The sequence below is a fragment of the Penicillium cosmopolitanum genome (genome assembly GCF_028827165.1).
Source record: "Penicillium cosmopolitanum strain IBT 29677 chromosome Unknown utg000012l:1.0-3308103.0:1.0-3310761.0, whole genome shotgun sequence".
Lineage (NCBI taxonomy): Eukaryota > Fungi > Ascomycota > Eurotiomycetes > Eurotiales > Aspergillaceae > Penicillium > Penicillium cosmopolitanum.
In genome coordinates this window covers 3184929-3206017 of record NW_026622682.1, presented here as the reverse complement: position 1 = coordinate 3206017, position 21089 = coordinate 3184929, and the positions used below count along the sequence as shown (strand labels likewise).

The 21089-nt window shown below is 48.6% G+C and overlaps 8 protein-coding genes across 8 annotated transcripts; 4 read left to right on the top strand and 4 right to left on the bottom strand.

Moving 5' to 3' along the window:
• Positions 1–251: 251 nt before the first annotated feature.
• On the top strand, positions 252–1788 carry N7509_013965 (MCT family MFS transporter; the record flags this gene model as incomplete). The annotated part of the gene is made up of 3 exons (XM_056638602.1): positions 252–857; positions 911–1205; positions 1256–1788. Coding segments are annotated over 3 exons (1434 nt in total), but the record flags the coding sequence as incomplete, so codon positions are not given.
• Positions 1789–2896: 1108 nt separating this feature from the next.
• N7509_013964 (monooxygenase) lies at positions 2897–3802 on the top strand (the record flags this gene model as incomplete). The annotated part of the gene is made up of 1 exon (XM_056638601.1): positions 2897–3802. One exon carries the CDS (start codon positions 2897–2899, stop codon positions 3800–3802), a length of 906 nt encoding a protein of 301 aa, XP_056482108.1.
• A 26-nt stretch (positions 3803–3828) lies between these two features.
• N7509_013963 (transcription factor) lies at positions 3829–6345 on the bottom strand (the record flags this gene model as incomplete). The annotated part of the gene is made up of 3 exons (XM_056638600.1): positions 3829–3962; positions 4019–5653; positions 5719–6345. 3 exons carry the CDS (start codon positions 6343–6345, stop codon positions 3915–3917), a joined length of 2310 nt encoding a protein of 769 aa, XP_056482107.1. The 3' UTR covers positions 3829–3914.
• Positions 6346–6872: 527 nt separating this feature from the next.
• N7509_013962 (uncharacterized protein) lies at positions 6873–8482 on the bottom strand (the record flags this gene model as incomplete). The annotated part of the gene is made up of 2 exons (XM_056638599.1): positions 6873–7850; positions 7913–8482. 2 exons carry the CDS (start codon positions 8480–8482, stop codon positions 6873–6875), a joined length of 1548 nt encoding a protein of 515 aa, XP_056482106.1.
• Positions 8483–10816: 2334 nt separating this feature from the next.
• N7509_013961 (phosphotransferase family protein) lies at positions 10817–12025 on the top strand (the record flags this gene model as incomplete). Its single annotated transcript, XM_056638598.1, has 1 exon — positions 10817–12025. The coding sequence occupies one exon, from the start codon at positions 10817–10819 to the stop codon at positions 12023–12025; it is 1209 nt and encodes a 402-aa protein (XP_056482105.1).
• A 1995-nt stretch (positions 12026–14020) lies between these two features.
• Positions 14021–14731, bottom strand: N7509_013960 (agmatine deiminase family protein; the record flags this gene model as incomplete). Its single annotated transcript, XM_056638597.1, has 1 exon — positions 14021–14731. One exon carries the CDS (start codon positions 14729–14731, stop codon positions 14021–14023), a length of 711 nt encoding a protein of 236 aa, XP_056482104.1.
• An 885-nt stretch (positions 14732–15616) lies between these two features.
• On the bottom strand, positions 15617–17733 carry N7509_013959 (amidase; the record flags this gene model as incomplete). The annotated part of the gene is made up of 2 exons (XM_056638596.1): positions 15617–17671; positions 17725–17733. The coding sequence occupies 2 exons, from the start codon at positions 17731–17733 to the stop codon at positions 15617–15619; spliced, it is 2064 nt and encodes a 687-aa protein (XP_056482103.1).
• A 588-nt stretch (positions 17734–18321) lies between these two features.
• N7509_013958 (amino acid permease family protein) lies at positions 18322–19847 on the top strand (the record flags this gene model as incomplete). Its single annotated transcript, XM_056638595.1, has 2 exons — positions 18322–18630; positions 18651–19847. 2 exons carry the CDS (start codon positions 18322–18324, stop codon positions 19845–19847), a joined length of 1506 nt encoding a protein of 501 aa, XP_056482102.1.
• Between the last annotated feature and the right edge of the window lie 1242 nt (positions 19848–21089).

Here is a 21089-nt window from a genome sequence, read left to right as displayed (position 1 = left end):
GAAACATCCAAGCCGAGTTCGGAACTCCGAGGCCGATCGGGGTCGGCTTTCCTTTCGAATAGCTCGGCCGCGGACTCGGCCTCGGGTGTGCCGCAGCGCCTTTGCGTACATCACCAACGAACAGCATCGGACATCCGATCTTTTACTCGACGTCGGGCATTGCTAGCGACAGCATGTATGTCCGACCTCCTTTCGTACGCAGAACTTGGCCTCGTGCCAAAGGTATATAGCGCTGGCCATATCCTTTAGAATCGGACTCATTATTCCAATCGTCTTCACAAGCACAACTATTTTTTGCGCGCCCTATCAGGCCTTCCACAGCAATTATGCACGATGACCGCACCGCTGAGCTCGAGAAGGGCAGTTCAATCTCTTCAAGACCATCGAGTCCAGCGGAGCCCAAGCCTCAAGCAGCTGGCCCACCAGCAGCACCTGAAGGAGGCACAAAAGCCTTTCTATCGCTACTCGGAGGCTCCTTGGGTCTTTTTATCTCATTTGGATGGGTCAATTGCATTGCTGTGTTCCAAGCTGAATATGAGACCAACCAGTTGAAGACATATAGCAGCTCGGAGGTGTCCTGGATTACTTCGTCCGAATGTGAGAGCCTTCTTCCCCAACCGGCCGTGAAACAGCAATCTCATTTCAATCTAGTTTTCTTCATGCTGTTCATGTCACCGTTGTCTGGATATCTATTCGACAACTATGGACCACGATTGCCGATCTGTATCGGTGGATTGATGCACGTGTTTGGCCTCATGATGGCCAGCTTGTCAAGCAAATACTATCAATTCTACTTGGCACAGTCAATTTGCTCAGGAATCGGCACATCGCTCATGTTCACTCCGGCAATGACTTCGGTTTGTTTGATCATTCTTAGAACTTATCGCGAATTTTCTGACAGGATTCACAGCCTATGACTTACTTCAGAAAGCGCCGCGCTTTGGCAGGTGGGTTGACCGTTGCAGGCTCGAGTCTGGGTGGTGTAATCTTTCCCCTCATGGTCAACAACCTCCTTCCGGAGGTCGGCTTTGCATGGACGATGCGAATCTGCGCTTTCTTGATCCTTGGGCTCTGGGCTATTGTCATGCTCACCATCTCCTCCAACTTGCCTCGCACTCGCAAGGAGTTCAACCTTGCGAACTACCTTCGGCCTTTCACGGAATTTAACTTCTTGATCTTGTTGACGTTCTGCTTTTTCCTTTACTGTGAGCCGCCTATCGTTATGTTTCATCGCAACACAGCTAACCAGGTTTAGGGGGATTGTTTATCCCTTTCAACTACCTTGTCCTGTCTGCTATGCATAACGGAATGTCAATGACTATGGCCTACAATCTTATTCCCATCATGAATGGAGCGAGCTTTTTTGGACGTACGATTCCCAATGGCCTTGCCGACAAGTACGGCCGTTTCAATGTGCTTATCATCATGCTCCTTTTCACTGGTGTCATCACTCTGGCCTTGTGGTTACCTGGTCGCAGTAACGCGGCCAACATTGTCTTCGCCGCTTTGTTTGGTATCGGATCTGGCACCACCATTGGCTTGACGCCGCCCCTTGTGATGACTCTCTATCCACCTCAGGAGATCGGGTTTCGAATCGGGTTGGCTCTTGCTATTGCAGGCATTGGTACCCTTACGAGCCCTCCGATTGCTGGTGCAATTGCAGAGGCAAATGGAGGCTCTTTCCGCTTTGCGGCCTTGTTCAGTGGTGTGAACTTCATGGTCGCGACAATCTTTTTGGTGTGGCTGAGGGGTAGAGTTTCTGGTTGGAATCCCCTCACAAAAGCTTGATGCCTAGGCAAGAGCAATGAGCGCAGCAGCCTGTTGCAATTACAAAATCTGGCGAATAAGAGGAGACTGGTGTGGAGGCAGAGAAACATAAACCGGCACACGCGTGACATGAACACGATCTTGTGGCGGCATGGCAGAATCCCTTCTGTGTAAATACAGAGATTTTAGTCTTACATTTGGATCAATCTCTGTAGACGAACAGACGATCCATTAACATCATTACCTCTTCGATACGTGCTTGTTAAAATACTTCATAGATCATTTCTACATATGTTAAGTACTTAAAGATACCTCATAATTTGATCTAGCTGATTCTCTCTAGTTATTGGTAAGAATAAGACAGTAAATATCTAAGACGCTAATCGTACCAAGTAGAATATATAGACATCTACAACGCATACATAGACAATACTATAATCAGAATCGATATATATAATATTAGTAATAAGTAACTAATGTAAGATGGGAATGCTCGTAGGCTATCTGCGTTGGCAGACGGGTCGATCGTGAAGAGACAAAACCACCACACTCTTAGAGTGCAGGAAGATGATAGGCAAAGCGTGACGCTATAGAGGATTGACAGAACGAATAACAGGACCTTTCATAAGCAGTATACCGATACCACAACCTCAGTAACCTCAGTAGAACATTTTCATAAGGGGGAACATGCATGTTCAATTGATAATCTAGAACGAACGCTACTTATTCTCCTGAAACAAAACAGAAGCCTTGTTGCTAAGGCCTTTGTCACCTGACCCTAGGATACCGATGTTGAGAGCGGAAATCCCCTGTGAGTTCTGCTATGTATTCCGGTGGCCCATGTGCTCAAAGAGACAATAGGACTCCTTGAAAGCTAACTCCAACAACGATAGGCATCGAGCCGTGGCCTTGACCCATTTCAAGTCAAAGGATCTCGAGCGACTCCATTGCCAGGGACGATCTTGGCATACCTTTTTTCCCACGGACCCTACAACCAATAACGGCTCTGTCGGGCGCCATCATCGCGCAAGACGGAAAGCAGACCTGGACAGTCCACGATTATTTAGGCTTTGACTACAATGCAGACGATGTGACCGCCGAGAAGACAGTCGCTCGAGTGCTTGGCGGTATGGGCTCACCCTACCCGATTTCTATTGATGAAGTCCCTGCAACCTCCATCTTTACGCCGACAGTAGCTCTCGCCGAAACGTGGAGCGGAAATTATCAGCGCGTCTTCCTTGCCGGAGATGCTTGTCATCAGACAATCCCTTCGGGCGGCTACGGAATGAATATGGGCCTTGCTGATGCTTGGGATCTTGGCTGGAAGCTCTCAGCCACTGTTCAAGGCTGGGGTAGCACTCATTTGATGAAGACATACGAACAGGAACGTCGTCCTGTGGCAGCGCTGATGCAACACTGGAGCAAAATTCACATGATGAAACTCATCGGGCTTTCAACAGCTGTGAAATTGGATCCGGTCGTCATCGAATCCATGGATGAGCGCGGCATAGCCCTGCGTGAGGAAATCGATCAGTACATTCAGCAAAACGATGACCATAAGCAGAGCTTCGGCGTTGAAATGGGTCACCGCTATGAGTCGAGTCTGGCAGTACTGAACGAGCAGGTGGATGTTGAAAAGGCAGCACCACAGTTCGACTCACGCAACAACATCCCAACTACCTTTCCTGGTTCGCGGGTACCGCACGTGGCTTTGTCGGACGGCAGCGCCATTTCCGATGGATTCGGGAAAGGCTTCACCATGGTCGCGTTTCTGCAGAAAGAAGCAGTAACAGCCGGAGACCAATTTCAGTTGCCCATCGCACTGGCCAGTTTTGAAGAAGCAGCACGCCAGCACAGGATTCCTCTAAAAAGCCTTTGTTTGATGAATGAGACTCATGCGTTCCGAATTTGGGATGCTTGTCTTGTCCTCGTGCGGCCTGATGGATTTTCAGCGTGGCGCTCAGATAGTCTGGACAAGGTGCACAATGCATCGCAAGTGTTGCTTCAAGCAACAGGTCATACCTCACCTTTGTAAGCAAACCCTTCCGAGATAGAGACGATCGAACATAGAACAGAATGGAAAGAGTGAACCTCAATAAATCACGATCTTCATTTCCCAACGTAAATTGTCCTGTGAACTTGCTCTATCAAATAGTTGGAACCAAGAAGGCCGAAAAGTCCAGGTAGTTGGAGTCCTGACTTCAGTCAGTAGTGCTATGTAAGAGGCGCATATTTGGTAATTTGTACTCACCATTGCGCCAAAATCCAGGCCGTCAAGAAGCCCATTATCCATCACGTCTTGCAACACTTCTTGGGGAGTGTTGGCGGCCCTGTAGGACTGTAGTACATCGTAACACTCCTTCAGGCTGTCTTTTGCAGTGTTTAGCACAGCAGACAAAATGGGTTGGCCGCGTTCCATGGCGTATATCTGGGAAAGAATGCCAGCAAGAAAAATGTAGCGTTTCAATGTAGGATGGCCCAACTTTACGATCTGCAGTAATTGTTCGTTGATGTGTTCCAAAAGTCGAATGATGGGCGCTCGCTGGCCGCGCGCCAGTTCAGCGAGAGGATCAAAGACCAATGTGTGGTTGAGACCAATCGAAGCAGAGGACGGACCGGACCCCGTTTCCTCCAGCTGAGACACAACCTCCAAGCCCAAGACTGAAATTACGTCCAGGCTCAAAGGTCCGCGAAATGACCCTGTGCTCATCACCATCAACTTGGACAGATCGTCAAGAGAGTCTGCAGGTAGCCGAAGTCGCTCGGCATAAGTGGCGATAATCATTGCAGACTCCTGACAAACCCTCCGGGAAAAATAGAAGCGGGGATCCTTTTGCGCTTGTAGCATGAAAGGCCGATGCAGTACCAGAATATACCGACGAATCTGCATATCAAGGAAAGCGTGATGCATGCTTAGGAATTGCGACCAATGCGACCGACAATAACTTGCAAGAGTACGGCAAACTGTCTGAAGTTTCGTAGCTAGCTCAATGGCCATTTCGTATGAGTGCTCTAATCGCTCGTTTTGGACCGCCCTGACAACTTCAAGTCGTATCGGCAGGGACTGACGCATGAGAATTTGTATCGACGATTCCGTATAGCTTGTTAACGGTTGTGGAGATGGAGACTGTTTGCTGGCTGAATCTAAATCAGCATCGCTGACATTAAGAGGCATATGATCGTCAAAGTCGTTTGAAGAAAGAAGCAAAGGAATTGAACAGTCCATGGAACCATGGATTACGAGCTCTAGGACTGTTGTCCAAAGCCTCTTTCGTATATCGGCTTGAAAAGGAGACAGAGAAAACAGTTGTGGATCTCGGTGCAGACCCATAGCCATAGCCACCCGAAGTAGACCACTTTCCGACAGCCACGGTGAACGGCCGACTAATGTTATCTGCCGCGAAACCAATAGAAGACAGAAAATTTGAATTCCATCAAGATTGTTGGTAGTTTTCTCTGACGGTCCAACCATCCAGTATTGAGCAGCTTGTATCCAAGTGCGCCGCGAGCGCTGTAGAACTTTGTCGTCGCCGTTGCTGAAGACGCTTCCAATGGCCAACACCAGAGCCAACTTGATTGCAAAGTTTGTAACTACAGGCTGCGGCTGGCTGAAGTATTGTTCGTATTCTGCCCAGAATGTGGGAATGTGAAAACAACGATAGATCAACTCGAAAGTCCGCATGTAGTGATTCACTAGTCGGTCACAGATGGAACGAGCCGGCATTGTACTCAGAAGTTGAGGAACGGGGTCATCCATCTGCGGTGCCTGCTCATTTTTCATCGTGAGTCGCAAGTTGCGTATCTCATTCACCGAATCGGCCAGCTCAGCCTTGGTATCCACGAAGGTCAATTCAACGTCACTGTCTCCAACATGGCTGACTCTGAACTATTGACACGTCAGCCAATGTTCAATCAGTCACGATTTTGATTAGAAAGGAGCTTCAACGATACCTTCTCAGCAGTGTGCAGCCAGTGGCTTGAAGGAAACAGTTTTACCTTCTTCTGGTTGTGACGAAGTCGAGGGATGACAGACGGAATTGTTAGAGATTTATCGCCCGTGACAGCTGAAGGCGCAGGACGAGCTTGGGAGAGCTCAGCAAGCCGCTGCTCGACGTGTTGGAGGCGATCAGACAATGCCAGCAGCGTGAGATGATTGTTGCTGCTGCTGCTGCTGAGGCTGTGCTGCTGGGGATCGACTTCTGGTACAACCGAGTGCTCAAGCTTCTGTACACGTCGCTCTACGCTCCTAATTCGCTCCGATTCGTTCGTTGTTCGTTGCCTCTTTGTAGGGTGATCGATGTTGTTGTTTGGGGCAATGCTGAGCGAGCGGGGAACTTGTTGTTGGACAGCATTGTCTTCGCTTCCACGGTCTTCCACGACGAGACTGGGTTGCTGCTGATCTCCTTGATATATGCACGTCACCGAGTTTCTGGAGACTTGACAGGCTGAACATGGCAATTTGAGATCGCAACGTACTTTTCGGCGGCGGCACGGGTCGCAGGATTGCGCAGGTCGGCGGCTCCGACGAGCGGGTGATGATGCTGACCGGGTACTGCCAAAGCTCTGGTCCTCGGCCATCTTGACGACAGTCCAAATTGCAGGTATTTAATGCGCGATCAACGGACATCAATGACGTTGGAAAGGTCGGAGGGAAAGCTCGGGGTCGGCAAGCTGCTGAAGTGAGGTGCTGTTCCATCTTGCTCTCGGACTCCGGCCGGGGTCCGGGCTCAGGATCGGACATAAAGCCGACTCCTTGAAACGTTCGCTACCCACCGACCAATTCAACCTCCTCAGTACAGGTATTTTCATACAGCCCTTATTGGTGTCAAGAGCTAGGCTACGAATCCCTTGCCGATCATTGATGACACAATGTCGTTGCTTTCGATCGTCGGACATGGCCTTCGCTCCTAGGCGTCAATGCATCGTCTCCTTCGTTCGATTTCCAAGTTGTGCTGGTCCGTTGCAGGAATTTAGAAACGAGTGAAACGCGGATATATGAACAATAAAGAGTTGCAAGACATGGATCAGTTTGGCATCTAAAAGTCAAGCTAATGTTCTAAAGTTTCAGCTAACGTAATTCCCATGTCGATCGTCGTTCATCGATACTAATTCCCTTCGCATGCTTTGTGGAGGGCAACCAAAACACCAGTCTTGTTACTTGGTCCAATCCGCATAATAACATGATACGGATTCGCATCTCTGGACTCGATTCGCTCGGAGCGCATTACCAAACGAGCCAACATGTATGCACCCTCCGTCATGACCATCATCTGCGCTGGGCACCTTCTAGGACCACCGCTGAAAGGCACGAACTCCCAGAAGGGCTTCAGCTCAAGGAAGCGCTCAGGACGAAAATCGTATGCGTCTTCACCCCAGTATTCCCGATTGCGCTGCTGTACTGTCTTGGTGACTTGGACCATGTCACCTTTGCGGATGAAGATGGGGTGCTGTCCGTCTTTGCCTCCGCCACGTGGGAGGGTCGTGTCTTTCATGCAGATACGAACTTGGGTGACGTTGTTTGGGTTTAGTCGCAGAGTCTCATGAAGACAAGCATTGAGAAACTTCATGCCTCTGAGAGTGGAGAAGCTGAGTTGACCAACCGCTTCGTCCTCCCTCCCTTGAACTGATGTCAGTACCTCCTCACGACATCTTGCCCACGCATCCGGGTGACGATCCAAGTGCCAGAGGGCATTACTGATGAAGATCAAAGTCGTGTCGTTGTTCGGGACCAGCAGCAGGGCCAATTGAGACCGCAGGTCTTCGTAGTCGGAGTCGTATGATGCCATGTACCATAGAAGGTCTTCCCGCTCAGGGCCTACTTTCTCTCCAGCAGCGATTCGTGCCTTGTGGGTTTCGATTTCTTTGTAAGTCGCTGTGATATGTGTGTCGACAAAGGCATGAACCTCGTATACTGCCTTGAGCCACCAGTCCCAGTTATACCACTTGATCATGCGAACGACCTGCATACGCTGGCGACTGCCACGAAGAACATCCAGCATGGCCCATGTGATTTTGGCCTTGGATGGATGATTGAGGGCACCCATAGGCTCGCCAAGGATGAAATCAGTGGTCAAATCCAGGAACTATGTTCGTATGAGCATTGTAATGAAACGTTCAAATTGCTTTATTTGCAAGCGCGACTTACCCATCGCTGGAGCAGGGGCTGGATGTTGAATGCCTCTCCATCCGGTGGCAGTAGAGACAATAACGAGTCCACATAGGGCCTGATCCGATCAGTGTTCGTATAAACATCGCGATTGAAGAACGGCTTGATGAGGAAACGGCTGAACACCCAGTCGTCCCCGTCAACGGTGTTGACACCTTTGTCTGCGAACGGGTGGAAAGCTTTCGTACTGCGTCGGAGAGGACTGATGCCAAAACCCTTCCAGTTGACCGCTGTCATAGCCTTAAGGTTCTCCGTCTCGGTGGTGTAGATTTGGCGTTTTCCGAGGAAACGGACCTTGAATGTGCTCGGTTGGCCTTTATGCATAGCTGCCAGCCATGGGATGAAAGTGTCTCCACGGAGGGCCTTCATTTGGCTCAAGGCGAGATCGAGGCCGAAAATGCGATCCCATTGAGGATAGGATGGGATAAGGCCGCAGCCATGGGCTTTGCGTCCTTGGTGTTCTTTGAATCGCCTCCACAGTATATTGAGGAATATGGCCAGTAACCCAGAGGCGACGGCCAGAGTCCAACTGTTGTCGACGATTATCATCGTGTGGGCAGGTTTGTTAATTATAAAAACGGTCGCCAGAAACTTTTGAGAAATGAATTCCACATCTTTGATGCGATGAACCCAGACGCATTTAAAGCATAAAGGCGCAAAAGACCTCGTTAGAAGACTCGGAGGTCTCTTTCGATGAAGTGAGTACAGCTCCGTGAGGTACTCATGGTCAATATTATCCCCGATACTCCACTCTCGAATCTCGGACTTAAATTCGGGCCTTAATGCAACCATAGCTGAATGTAATATCTACCGGGCTGCTCGGATAAATATCTGTATCTATGTAGTATTTATGATATACTAGCAATAAGTAAGTTACTTATCACTAATATTATATAACTATATTAATTCTGATTATAGTATTACCTATATAGGTATTGTAGATATCTATATATTCTACTTGGTAGGATAAGCCTCCTATATATTCACTATCTTATTCTTATTAATAACTAGAGAGAATCAGCTAGATCAAATTATAAGGTGTCTTTAAGTATTTAACATATGTAGAAATGATCTATGAAGTATTTTAACAAGTATGTATCGAAGAGGAAATGATCTTAATAGTCATAAAATCAATTTCCAGACTCTCTGAATCTATACATATCGTCTCTTCGTCTACAGAGATTGATCCAAATGTAAGACTAAAATCTCACAGAATGGATTCTTCCATGCCGCCGCAAGATCGTGTTCATGTCACGCGTGTGCCGATTTATGTTTCTCTGTCTGCACGCCAGTCTCCTCTTCTTCGCCAAATTTTGTAATTGCAGCAGGCTGCTGCGCTCCGTGCCCTCCTTGTCAGAGCAACAATTGCCAGACTAGCCTGGCGCTTACAACTTGATGCCACATGGTGCTCATGCAAAGACATGAATTTGTTTTTAGGCTCTCAAACGTGTCTGGAAGCTTCATTCTGTTTCTCATTTCAATATGGCTGAACCGATCGGGTTCGCCTCTGGAGTCCTCGCGTTAGCGACGTTTGATTTTCAGTGTAGCATCTTACTTTATGAAACAGTAGACGGTTTCCGTCCGTATCTGAAAAGTGTGCGTGACCTTTTCGCTGAGCTGGAATCCCTGAGTACCGCGCTGGCCCCCCTCGTTGACCTGGTCAAATCGAACTCTAGTGTTGATCTCTCGTGCCTTGAGTTGCGTCTATTGCGATGCGGTAATGTTTGCCAAGAGTTCCAACAAGAGGTTCTCAAATGTGCATCGCGATCAAATAGTAGCGGCACAAACTTCCGTGACTGGGCTAGGTTGAGGTACATAGGTAATATCCATTGACAATTTCGCGACTTTTTAGCTGGATATAAAGCTACAGTCAATATCGCCTTAACCGATGCAAACCTGTAAATCACCTTCAGCCACGACGGGGTTGTTTGCCCATTTGTGAACCACCACTTGCGGCAGTAGCTAATTCAAACTACCATAGTCTGTTAGCAAGAATAATGCTAGGACTTGTAGACCACTTGCGATTGCCAATCATCCGGATAGTAAGGACCATCAGTCGTATACAAGTCCCGATCCTGCTTAGTGGTTAGCATCATGATGTGGTCAAAGGAACAGCCGTTTAGACACACCACAGCAATCCGCTCATCCGCCATTTTTGCGATCAGCCGCTTGTATCGACTCAATAGGCAAGAAGATTTCCTTCCCTGTCTTTGGGAGCTACCAAGAAAGAGATGAGGGGAAATTCCCTGATGGAGATCACGTGGTGTCTTCCACACGAACTTTTGGCCCCTGACTAGCACACCCCGCGGTCACACATCGCGACAACAATTGGACGACTGTGAATAGGAACGGCTGCACCGGGGCCAATTGCGTGTCGCGCGGGCCACACGTTTGGAAAAGATTGAAGCAGCACTAAATGGGCTGAGCGGGTTCGACAAATCGTTAGAAGACTAGCGTAGCTAGGCGGATCAAGTGTCTCATCCTGCTGAGCCGTTGAGGTAATATGGCCTCTGTGTACTCCAGAGCGCTCGCGTCTACGACGACGCGTGTCTAGTAGCATACATAACAAGGCCTAGCCGTATTTGACTTTTTAGAAAAATACTTAATAAATGTAGAACAGGCCACGAGGTACCGTTTTAGCAGGGGAAATCCAGAGGGACTTATAATACCCATAATGGTCTCGGAGCACCCAGGGACACCACAGGGCAGGAGCGGTCACGGGCCCATACCAAGGCCTAAGTGTCGATTGTGCTGTGCTTTGTATTACGCACTCTTTGACCCTGGGCAACCCACCTATATCTTCCGCTTGCGAGACCTCGCCATCTTGTTTTCAAGAATCTTTTCCCATTGTCTCTCGTCTCGGAGACTTTTTAATTCCTGACAATGGGCACCCCTGATACTTATCTGCCTCCTGCCTTGAGCGTGGAGACTATCACCTCGTTGATCCTATCATTGGACCTCCCTGCGCCAAGCTCCATCGAGCCCCTGCAGGTCAAAGCCGCCTTTCATTCTATCTATCTCATCCATTTCGCTTCGGCACAAGGTATCACAGCACGAGGAAACAAGGATGGCACCGTTACGCTCGTGCTGCGCGTCTCTGGCCGGCAGCTACCCGGCATCAAGACACGCAACGAGGTGGGCATCATGACTTGGGTCGGTAAGCATACGTCTATTCCCGTACCGGCCATCATCCGGTTTGATGCGACGGAGAACAACGTGATCGGACATGAGTTCACCCTACTCGAGAAAGCGTCCGGCATCAGCGTCGATCAGATATATGCAACGCTATCCAACGAGGTCAAGAAGCAGATGGTCCACCAACTGACGGATTATCTGATCGAGCTGCATGCGCAACCCTGGCATGAGGGGTACGTGGGCGGGCTGACCCTGACACCGACGGGCGACATTACCTCCGGACCACCTATCGACGAAAACTTTTGGCAAACACCTGACCTGGACAAGTACTGGTCTGCCTCGGCCGGAGTCAAGAGTATGGAGACACTCGAAAGCCTCAATCCCATACCAGCCGACGGGTTCCCTAGCTACATGGCGTATACGAACAGCTGCCTCGAGAGGTATATTCACGCGATCGGGGTCCATCCCTCTCTGGAGCCCTACCGTGATTTGATTCCCCGGATCCGCGAGTTCATGGCGCAGCTGCGGCGGCCAGAGAACCAGGCAGAGCTCAACCGCGTCGCCTACATCATGGCACACAAAGATATGCATTTTGCCAACATCATGTGCGACCCGGACCAGCCAGGGTGTCCAATCACCGCGGTCCTAGACTGGGAGTTCAGCGGGGTGGTTCCCGGCCCGAGGTGGAACCCCCCGCGGGCATTCCTGTGGAACATGAAATGGGACCCTGACGATAAGGCAGAGCAGACCCGCATGGAGCAATTGTTTGAGCAAATCTGCCGAGAAAAGGGGGCAGAGCATATTTTGGAGCAGACCCAGCTGAATGCAAGGCAAGAGATGATGCAAACAGTGGTCAATCACATTCGAGCCATTGTCGAGGTGTGCCCGCGAGGCCAGACGCAGGACCGCGTGGCCCACTGGCGCTCGGTGGCGGAAGCCGCCATGGAGGGATTTTAGGCGTGACGTGTATGAGGAGAATTACATATCAATACATATTGTTTTTCATCTGTATATTTACTTGTTGTATTGTATTGTGTTGCATTGTACTGTATTACGGGTTTGAATAGCCCTAACCCACGCGAGGGGCGAAAGCCTTCTGATATAACTCCGTCTCCCTGAGTCCGATGATTAGACCCGTGCAATGGGCCGCCTATGGGCCGAAATTTTGCTACCCGCCTATAGGCTGGGTATCCATGGGTATTTGGCCCCTAAATCACATTAATTTTATGATTCTCTTAGTATATTTCTTAGTGGTATTTTTTAGTATTCTAAAATTATACTGTTAACTATAGCTAGACCTACCAAATAGGTGCGGGTATACCCGCGGCATGCCCATAGGCACAGTTTGTTGGTCTATCCCAAGGGATCTGGAGCTTTGGGGCTAGACTTCAGCACGACCTAATTTTGGGTCTAAATATTGGACCAGGACTAGACCTGTGCAATGGGCGGCCCATAGGTCGGAATCTCGCTACCCGCCTTTGGACGGGGTGCCTATGGGTTTTATGGGCATTCTAGAGATCAAATGTCGGGAAGTGACTCACCCTCCAGGTGACAAATTTTATACTTTGAAACATATATTACAGAGTAAGACAAGGGCTATAGGAAAGTATCCTTTATTTTCCGATTAGACGTATATTGATATAGATATCAGCGGTTAAAGATGGTCTACTTCGTTCTAAGGCGGCTCTTTAGTAGACCTACCATTTGCTAAATCTGGTATTTAATGACACTGCCTTGCCCAATCTGGAGTGAAGGGCTACAGCCAAATTGATTCAATTTAGCGGTGCCTTCATGCTGTCTATCTAAAGCTTAGAGAAAGGTAAGAAAAAGGGGTGACCCGCGGCGAGTAAATATCCAGGGGAATTGATAGATCACATCGCACAGGCCAAGCTTGGGCCATATATCGGGACCTGACCCCTTACAATACCCTCCTCCTCAGGTCGGACACGAAGGCGTCCAATTCGTGCCGTTCCATTGGGCGGGAGTGGTAGATTCGTGGCCGAAACGCTGCTGAATCGTTCCTCAAATTTATCTAGTGCGTTGTAATTTTCAACTGATGTCAACGGTTCCTATATGTACTCTGTATACCCAGCCTAGCAAACTAGAACCTCTTTTCTTGAGCCCTATCCGACCCTCTTCGTATATACAGCTAGAATTTTATTATTCTAATATTCTAGCTCTCTATTTATAACCAGCAAGAGTAGCTGCGAATTATCTATAAACTGTAATAAAAGCAGGTTCGTTGATACTAGACGAATTAATTCTATATAGAACACTAGGTAGATATCTGTAGGAATATTCAGCTTTATAGTATATAAAGTAGTGATCTTGTCACGGGATTCGGAGTATGCGATACCCCGGACTCTCGAGGCCGATCTATGGCCGAATCCCCTCTGAGTCGCTAGCGTATGCAATCCTGCCCTAGCCCTAGCAATATTAGAACGCACGACGATAGCTATGATTCTTGTTCTTCAAGAATCAGTCTGTGTATATCAACTGTCCAATCTGATCTCTACTGTCTGATATCCTTGCCTAGTCACAGGTCTCTAGCCTGACAACTTAGTAATCATTACAGAAACCATTATTGACTGTGCTCTACTCTCGCTTCCTATGCCTGCAGGATCGGATTAATATTATATAAATTTTAAAGTCTTGATTGAATTTAAAAAGCCCTGAAGCCTTTGCTATACAATAAAGCACTTCTGTGAGGATGCTCAGATACCCACAGAGATCAGCATACGGCGTAGCATACGCTGCAGGAAAGTAGTAGCGGTTCGACGAAAGTAAAAGCTTGAGGAGAATAAGAAGGAAGCTAAGATGGAAGGCTAGATACACAGGTGTAGGCGTGGATGCCTAGATGGGTGCCGTAGGCATGAGGCATCCACGAATGGTAACAAAACCAGTTCGTTGCAGCTTCTGATACAAGTTGTGACTGATATAGCTCCCTCAGCATCACCGAACATCAATAACAGGCTGAGTTGCACAATGGATAACCCCACCAGTTAGAGGGAGTGCATTGACATGGACCTGCTTGACAATTCGATCCGGATGCAGTTTCTGCATCGTCTCCAATGCCCTTCTATCCATCTCCTCATCGCCAAACTTTGGAAGGATCACTCCATCGTTGACATAATAAAAGTTCACGTAGTTTGTGGCAGGATCCTCTTCATATCCTACGCCCGAGGTCAGAACCAGTTTTGGATCTGGCTCATCGATCGTGTGAATTTCAAACTGGCGACCTCTCGCGTCTAGCTCACCACGTAGGGCATTCATGACCTGTTGATAGACCTCGTGCCATTTCCTTTGCGCACTCGCATGGGGCCGGGAGACGACTATCACTCCTGGCCTGACAAACTGGACCTCAGCATCGGCATGGACATCCGTGATATCCAGATCTTGGAAGCCAGAAAACCAGATAATTTTCTTCACGCCTAAAAGCCACCGCAATTCGTCTTCAATCTCGTCTTTTGAAATCCCCGGATTCCGCTTGTCGCCAATAATACTGCTCTCGCTCACGATAAGGGTGCCATCTCCGTCGTTTACAAGGGCTCCACCTTCAAGACATACCTTTGATGTGATACTAATCAAAGGTGATGAATCGCTGTCGGAGTCTGTCACTTGCTTTGCAAATGTGTGGTTCTCCTGGATCTGATCGGCTGTCATTGTAGGCCACCCTTGGCAACACCCTTCCTTCCCCATTCATTGAATCCGAAGTGGATGGCAACCCGCTGTTTCTCTGATCTTGTCGTGGTTCCCTGCACATAGACAGGCCCTGTATCACGCACCCAAAGATGGTTGGTTGCGAGTGGAATGATCTCAATGTCATAAGATCCTCGGGTTGTATTCGAGAGCATTGATTGCGCGAGTGAAACTTCTTCTGGTCTTGTATACAAGCGCACGGGCTCGAAATGGGAAACCGCCACTGCCAGCCTAATGATCTCACCACACGCCACATTGTGATAAGATGAAGGCAGCGAGCAAATGGATGGAAAGCCGAGAATTGTTGCAATATGTCGACCTGTCTCGGCGGGGTACTTCAGCCCCTTTATATTTTCATCGATAGTTCCAGAGCGGGTCGAATTGTGCAACATGGTGGCGGCAACGTAAAGATTCCCGAGGTCGAGTCTATTTAAGTGAATGACTGGGACAAAGTCACAGGGCAAGTTTTATTGAAAATTCATGTCGAGTTTATATATGTATAGATAAATTCATATAAGTGGTGCGGCCAGCTCGGGGTCCGCGGGTTCCGCGGGTTCCGTGGCCCCTTCAGTAGAATTAGATGCAGAACAGGATCAATCGCATGTACTTACCCTCTTTGCAGTTAAAGGTTTGGGGCGGGGCGAGAGTATAGTCAAAACGTCGATTTGAACCAAAGCCAAGGAAAGATTAACGTTCAGAAGATCACTCTCCCACATTATGAGCCTCTCAAAAAATATGGATTCTTCCGACCAACGAGTTACTGGGATGGATTGAATAGGAGTATATTTCCGAAACAAGATGCGCGATTGACCTTCCTCTTGATGCTTCAACTTCAAGTTTAGCTATCTGCTACAGTATGATCAACTCACCGGCGGCACAGCCAGCAGCCGCCCGGTAAATCACAACAATGACAGTTTGCACTAAAGCCGGACTCGTCCAACGAGCCCAAGGGGATTCCCGACTAGATAATGGACGAGATACGTTAATATACCACTTCTGACCGTCAATATGAACACTGTGGGCTTCACCACTAATGTAGCAAGTAAAGTCCTCTGTGGTTGGGACGCCTGTAGTATCCGTCACCACACCTTCGGCCCGCAGGTGAACAGTAGACCCATCGAATCTCTTATCTTTCGCAATAACCTTGATACCAGGCAGTTTCCTTTCTATCGCGCCCCTCGTATAATTAGGCTCAGTGTCGATGATCTTGCTTCTGACCATATCCGAATCGAGAGCTGGCACCAGCGGTGGCATCTGACGGTGCCGGGTGGCTGCCTCAAACGCGTACCCCAATTCTAGGAGACGGTTGTCATCGTAAGCTCTCCCAGCAAAGGTGATATTTACGGGCATCTTAGTGTCCTCCATGATGCCCATTGGAACCGATATGGTAGGAACACCAAGATGGCGGATGGCGAGGTTGCCATTGGAATACAAGACCCCATTCCGCCACGCGATCTGAGATGCTTCCCTGTCAATATCGGCATTCGATGGCCCTACATCACCATTTGCTGGGAAGACCAACGCATCCAACCCCAACCTTTCCATCCATTTTTCCAAGGTGCGTCTTCTTGCCTCCTCCAAAGACTTCAGGCCTTCTTCCATTCCGGGAAGCTGAAACATAGATGAAGGTTTGTTCTTCGGGTAGTTAACCAATCCTATCCAATCCAACTGGTTGTCTGCTTCCGATTCGCCTGGAAGTGACCCAGGTGGGAGAGGAAATATAGAACCAGAGTCAACACAGCTCAAAGAGTGGCAGTTGGCATGTGCATTTGTAGCCAGGAAATCGTCCCATGCGTGGGCGATAAGCTCATGCCTTTCCGTGCGAAGCCAATCCTTGGGCATGTTGTCAATCCTCGCCCATTGGTCCGTAGATTGATCGCAGTCTTCGTAGTGCGTAACGAGTGGGAAGTCAACCTCCACTACAACTGCGCCGCATGATTCTAATGCCTGTCTGGCCTGACTCCACAGTTTAAGCACGGAAGGCCTCGTGGATATAGGCACCGGACTCGCTCCTCCAATATACATAGAGGGCACACCGAGACGCTTTCCTTTCAGTCCATGTTCGTTCCTTAGCTCTTGGAATGATTGTGGTCGGATTTGGCTAATTGTCGGCAGTTGAATAAAAGGCTGCTGCCTCCAGAAATCGCCAAGGACATCATTCTCGACTCTTGCAAGAGTTTCAAGGACAAGTAGCATATCTCTCATTGTTCTCGTATAAGGGACGAGAACATCACACGTCGGGTAGAGCGGCCACACACCCGTCAAAGGAAGAAGGCCCCGCGAGGGCGTATAAGCAACAAGGGCATTGTTCGATGCCGGAGATCTTCCTGAGGAAACCGTCTCAGTACCTAAGCTGAAAGCTGCAAAGTTGGCAGCGATCGCAGTTGCAGACCCATTCGAAGAGCCTGATCCATAGCCAGCTGTCAGAAAATCTGAGTTATATGGGCTTTCTGCACGTCCATATACACCGCGCTGCATGCCACCATTTGCCATCGCTGGCATATTTGTTCTGCCCAGCACAATAGCTCCAGAGGACTTCAAAGCCTTTACACAAGCGGCATCTTCTGTGGCGATCAGATGCTCAAAGGCTGGAGCGCCGGCAGCGACGGTCATTCCTTGGACCTTAATGTTGTCCTTAACGAGAAACGGAATACCCTCAAGAGGTCTGGGCGGCAGGCCACTGGCTCTCCTTGCATCCGAAGTGGCGGCATCTTCCATTACAGATGAGTTGAGGATTGGGACGGCACTCAGTTTGGGGCCAGAAGAGTCATATACGCTGAGACGACGGAGATAGCGGGCAACCAACTCAACACTAGTCAAGCGCGCTTCAGAAAGTGCGTACAGGAGCTCATCGATGCTTGCATCCAGGATGGACCAATCTTGCTGTTGTTCTTGGGGCCCAGACTGAGATATTTGGTTAGCCAAACAGTCTGCAAGGATGTGGGATAGAGACTCACAATTTCCATTTTCAACTGCAATTTAATATTCAAGGCCAAGAGGCATGCAGACTTCGTGAACTTCGCTAAACTGCCACATGCTCTGTTGATAATAAATAGTTATGATCGGGAATACTACCCATGGCCACTCTGTTCAAGTTGGTTGGGCCCCGCTCCCTGGAGCCCGCGGGGGCCGACGGTTCCTTATCATGGATGGACTAGACACCTCCGCATCAACTTTCCTTGTCGATTCTAGTGGTACCGTTGAATTTAAGATTTCGCACATTTCCCCGCGTTTGAAGCCCACATCGTATCCTCCTTCTCCTTTGATACAGAGTGAAGTTGAAACCGGGCGCCGATCCACTTTTTAGGCTATGCGCGACTACTAGGCTATGCGCGACTACTACTATGCCGCGTCACATTCAAGTTTGCATTCGGCCCATTCCACTGCGAGGTGCCCCTATATATATCCCGTGGTCTTCAAGTCTTACACCGGGCATATTCTACTACTAGGCAATCACCTTCGCCCAGGAAGGAAATAACAAGACTAGTCCCAGGAACAGTCTTTCAACTGAATCCTCTTCTATAATTTCTCTGGAGTTGCTCGCCTAGAAAGAAATGAATTTTGAAAACATTGAGCTAGCTATCACAAAACATGTCGACCAAGATGCCTTGGACCTGGTTGCTTTGGGGCACGATCAGGCCTTTTCACGCAAATTCAACCTCTGGAGCCTGTTGGCTCTCGCCTTTTGCGTTCTAGGGTCTTGGGGAGCAATATCCAGCGATCTTGCGACCGGATTCAGCAGTGGGGGCCCTGTTATTATTCTGTGGGGTCTCGTGTTGGTGGCTCTTTGCAATCTCTGCGTGGTCCTTTCTTTAGGAGAACTCTGCAGCAGCATGCCATCGGCCCTAGGGCAGGCATATTATGTGTTTCGTCTTTGTAACAGCCCGACTGGGCGATTCCTCTCTCCTATATGTGCGCTTGGATCAATGTCTTTGGCTGGTGGACTGCGACTGCGACGCTGGTTGCTTTCAACACCAATTTCCTCTTGGGGATGAAACTGATGTTTGACCCGGAATGGAATGGTATTAGTCAAGGCTGGCTTAGCTTTGTCGTCTATCTGGGCTTGTCACTTATGGTGACCGTCGTTAATGTCGTCAGCTGCAGAAAAGACCCTGTGCTTCCGTGGTTGAATAATGTGATGGGAGTTGGATTCGCTGCTCTCTTTATTGTCTTCTCCCTCGCATTTTTGATCTCCGTCGCCACAAGCACTCACCTATCCTTCCGAACCCCAACTTTCGTGTTCGGGACATGGACGAACCAAACAGGATGGAATGACGCGGTCACCTGGTTTCTAGGCCTTTTGCAGTCTGCCTATGGCCTAACAGCATTCGACTCGGTGATTCATATGGCCGAGGAGATCCCCGATCCGCGTCGGAATGTTCCTAAAGCCATGTACCTCGCAATTCTCTCCGGGGCAGGAACAAGTTTTGCCTTTATGGTGATTTGTCTTTTCTGCCTTCCGGATGAGACGACCATCGCAGATCATCCATCTGGCCTACCGTTCATTGGGCTCGCTCAACAGATAGTGGGCCTGCAAGGAGCCTTTGCTCTTGTTGCATTGTTCACTATTATCTCTATTGGGCAAAATATCAGTGTTGCGACAACGGCATCCCGCATGACTTGGGGCTTTGCACGAGATGGTGGTTTTCCATGGAGCAGGTATTTCTCTCATGTGGACCCCACCTGGAAAGCTCCAGTGCGAGCGACATGGGCCCAGGGCTTTATCATTTCTCTAGTCGGAGTTTTATACCTCTTCTCTACTACCGTCCTCCAGGCAATCGTGAGCGTCAGTAGCATCGCATTAATGATCTCTTACGGCTTGCCAATTGCTACCCTCCTCATCATCGGGCGGGATAAACTAAATCCTGGACCATTTAGGCTGGGAAAATGGGGAACGGCGCTTAACTATGTCAGCGTTGTAACCTGCACTGTGGTCTCGATCTTTTTCTTTTTCCCAAGCACACCAAAGCCTGGCGGCAGTGATATGAATTATGCTATCGCTGTCTTCGGCGCAATGATGCTTGTCTCACTGACATTTTGGTTCCTCAAGGGTCGTCACACTTATTTTAGGATTGAATAAGCCTGCCCCTGACACCTTTTTCTTACTTTTGATTCTTTCTTGCCCTTTTTCACTTAAAGTATCCCAGTCAGTTTCTTCTGTATATGTTTTGGCTCAATATGGCTAGCTCCTCAGCTGGATTACGATTCTTGTCTTGCCTCTCATATAGCCAGGCCTCAATCCTGCCCAGAAAGCCAAGTCATCAGTACCTAGTGTACTGGGAAAATAGTCCTTAGGGTTTCGAAATAGCAGTATGACGAAGGATCAATATAATAAGACTACACTGCGTAGAGAAGCAAACTAATCAGCCACCCTTCTCTTCTTCTATCACTAGGTCTCATCTCATATATTCCTACTACCTCCAGTAGCATCGATCTGTTTCGCAGACGTCTCCCGCTATGGTAGGTAAGTATGTGCACGTTAGCCTTATCAAAGCGAAACGTTGGTGGCATATTTTAGCTTCGACTTTGTTAGATTGAAAGGAGGCATTTCTCGTTCTTTCAAATTATCTCAAGTGTACCAAAAGATATAATTCGAATGATTCCTCCAGATACGATCTCGGGTCAGAGTGATGCAGATAGCAATCATGAAAAAATCCCATAGCATCGGAGCGTCTTGCACGTAAATGTAATTCCCGAGAAAAACATTGTAGGACTGTTGTTGCTTGAAAGGTGTTGTTATAGTATCGCTTTAATATTTCAACCATATCGCTGGATTTCAGGGTCTTCAGTCAAGTGAGTTGCAAGAGTCAGCCCCTTCAAGCTACCTCCCGCGATTATGTAGTCAGAGGACTTGCTGGCGACCTGATTGGGATCAGAAAGAAGGCTGCATTGGACATCAATTTGCTCTGAGGGCAGATATCTCCGGGCTGCGGCCACAGAAGTAAGAAGACAGGAGACGATTTTAAACTTCATCTATGGTTATAATCTCAAGTGAACGGAAGAAAAAGTAAAAGAAGTCCTGAGTCTGTTGCTTCACAGTCAAAGTTATTGACTAGCTTAGGAGTGAAAACATTGTATTCATTCTTTAAATTTCTTCAAGTTCCTCATACTTAAACATAATGCTTCGATCAGAGGCTCGTCACACGTGTCATTGAGTACGAGTTAAAACTGTGCGTTCGTCGGCTTCATTTGTCAGAGGTACCAAAATCGTGGGATTCTGGAAATGCATGCTCAGGGACAAGGAGCATAATAAGCGGAGCTACTGTCAATCTTAGCCTCTCATTGTTCAGCGATAGGTAGTATTTCGAGACTGGGGTCGGTC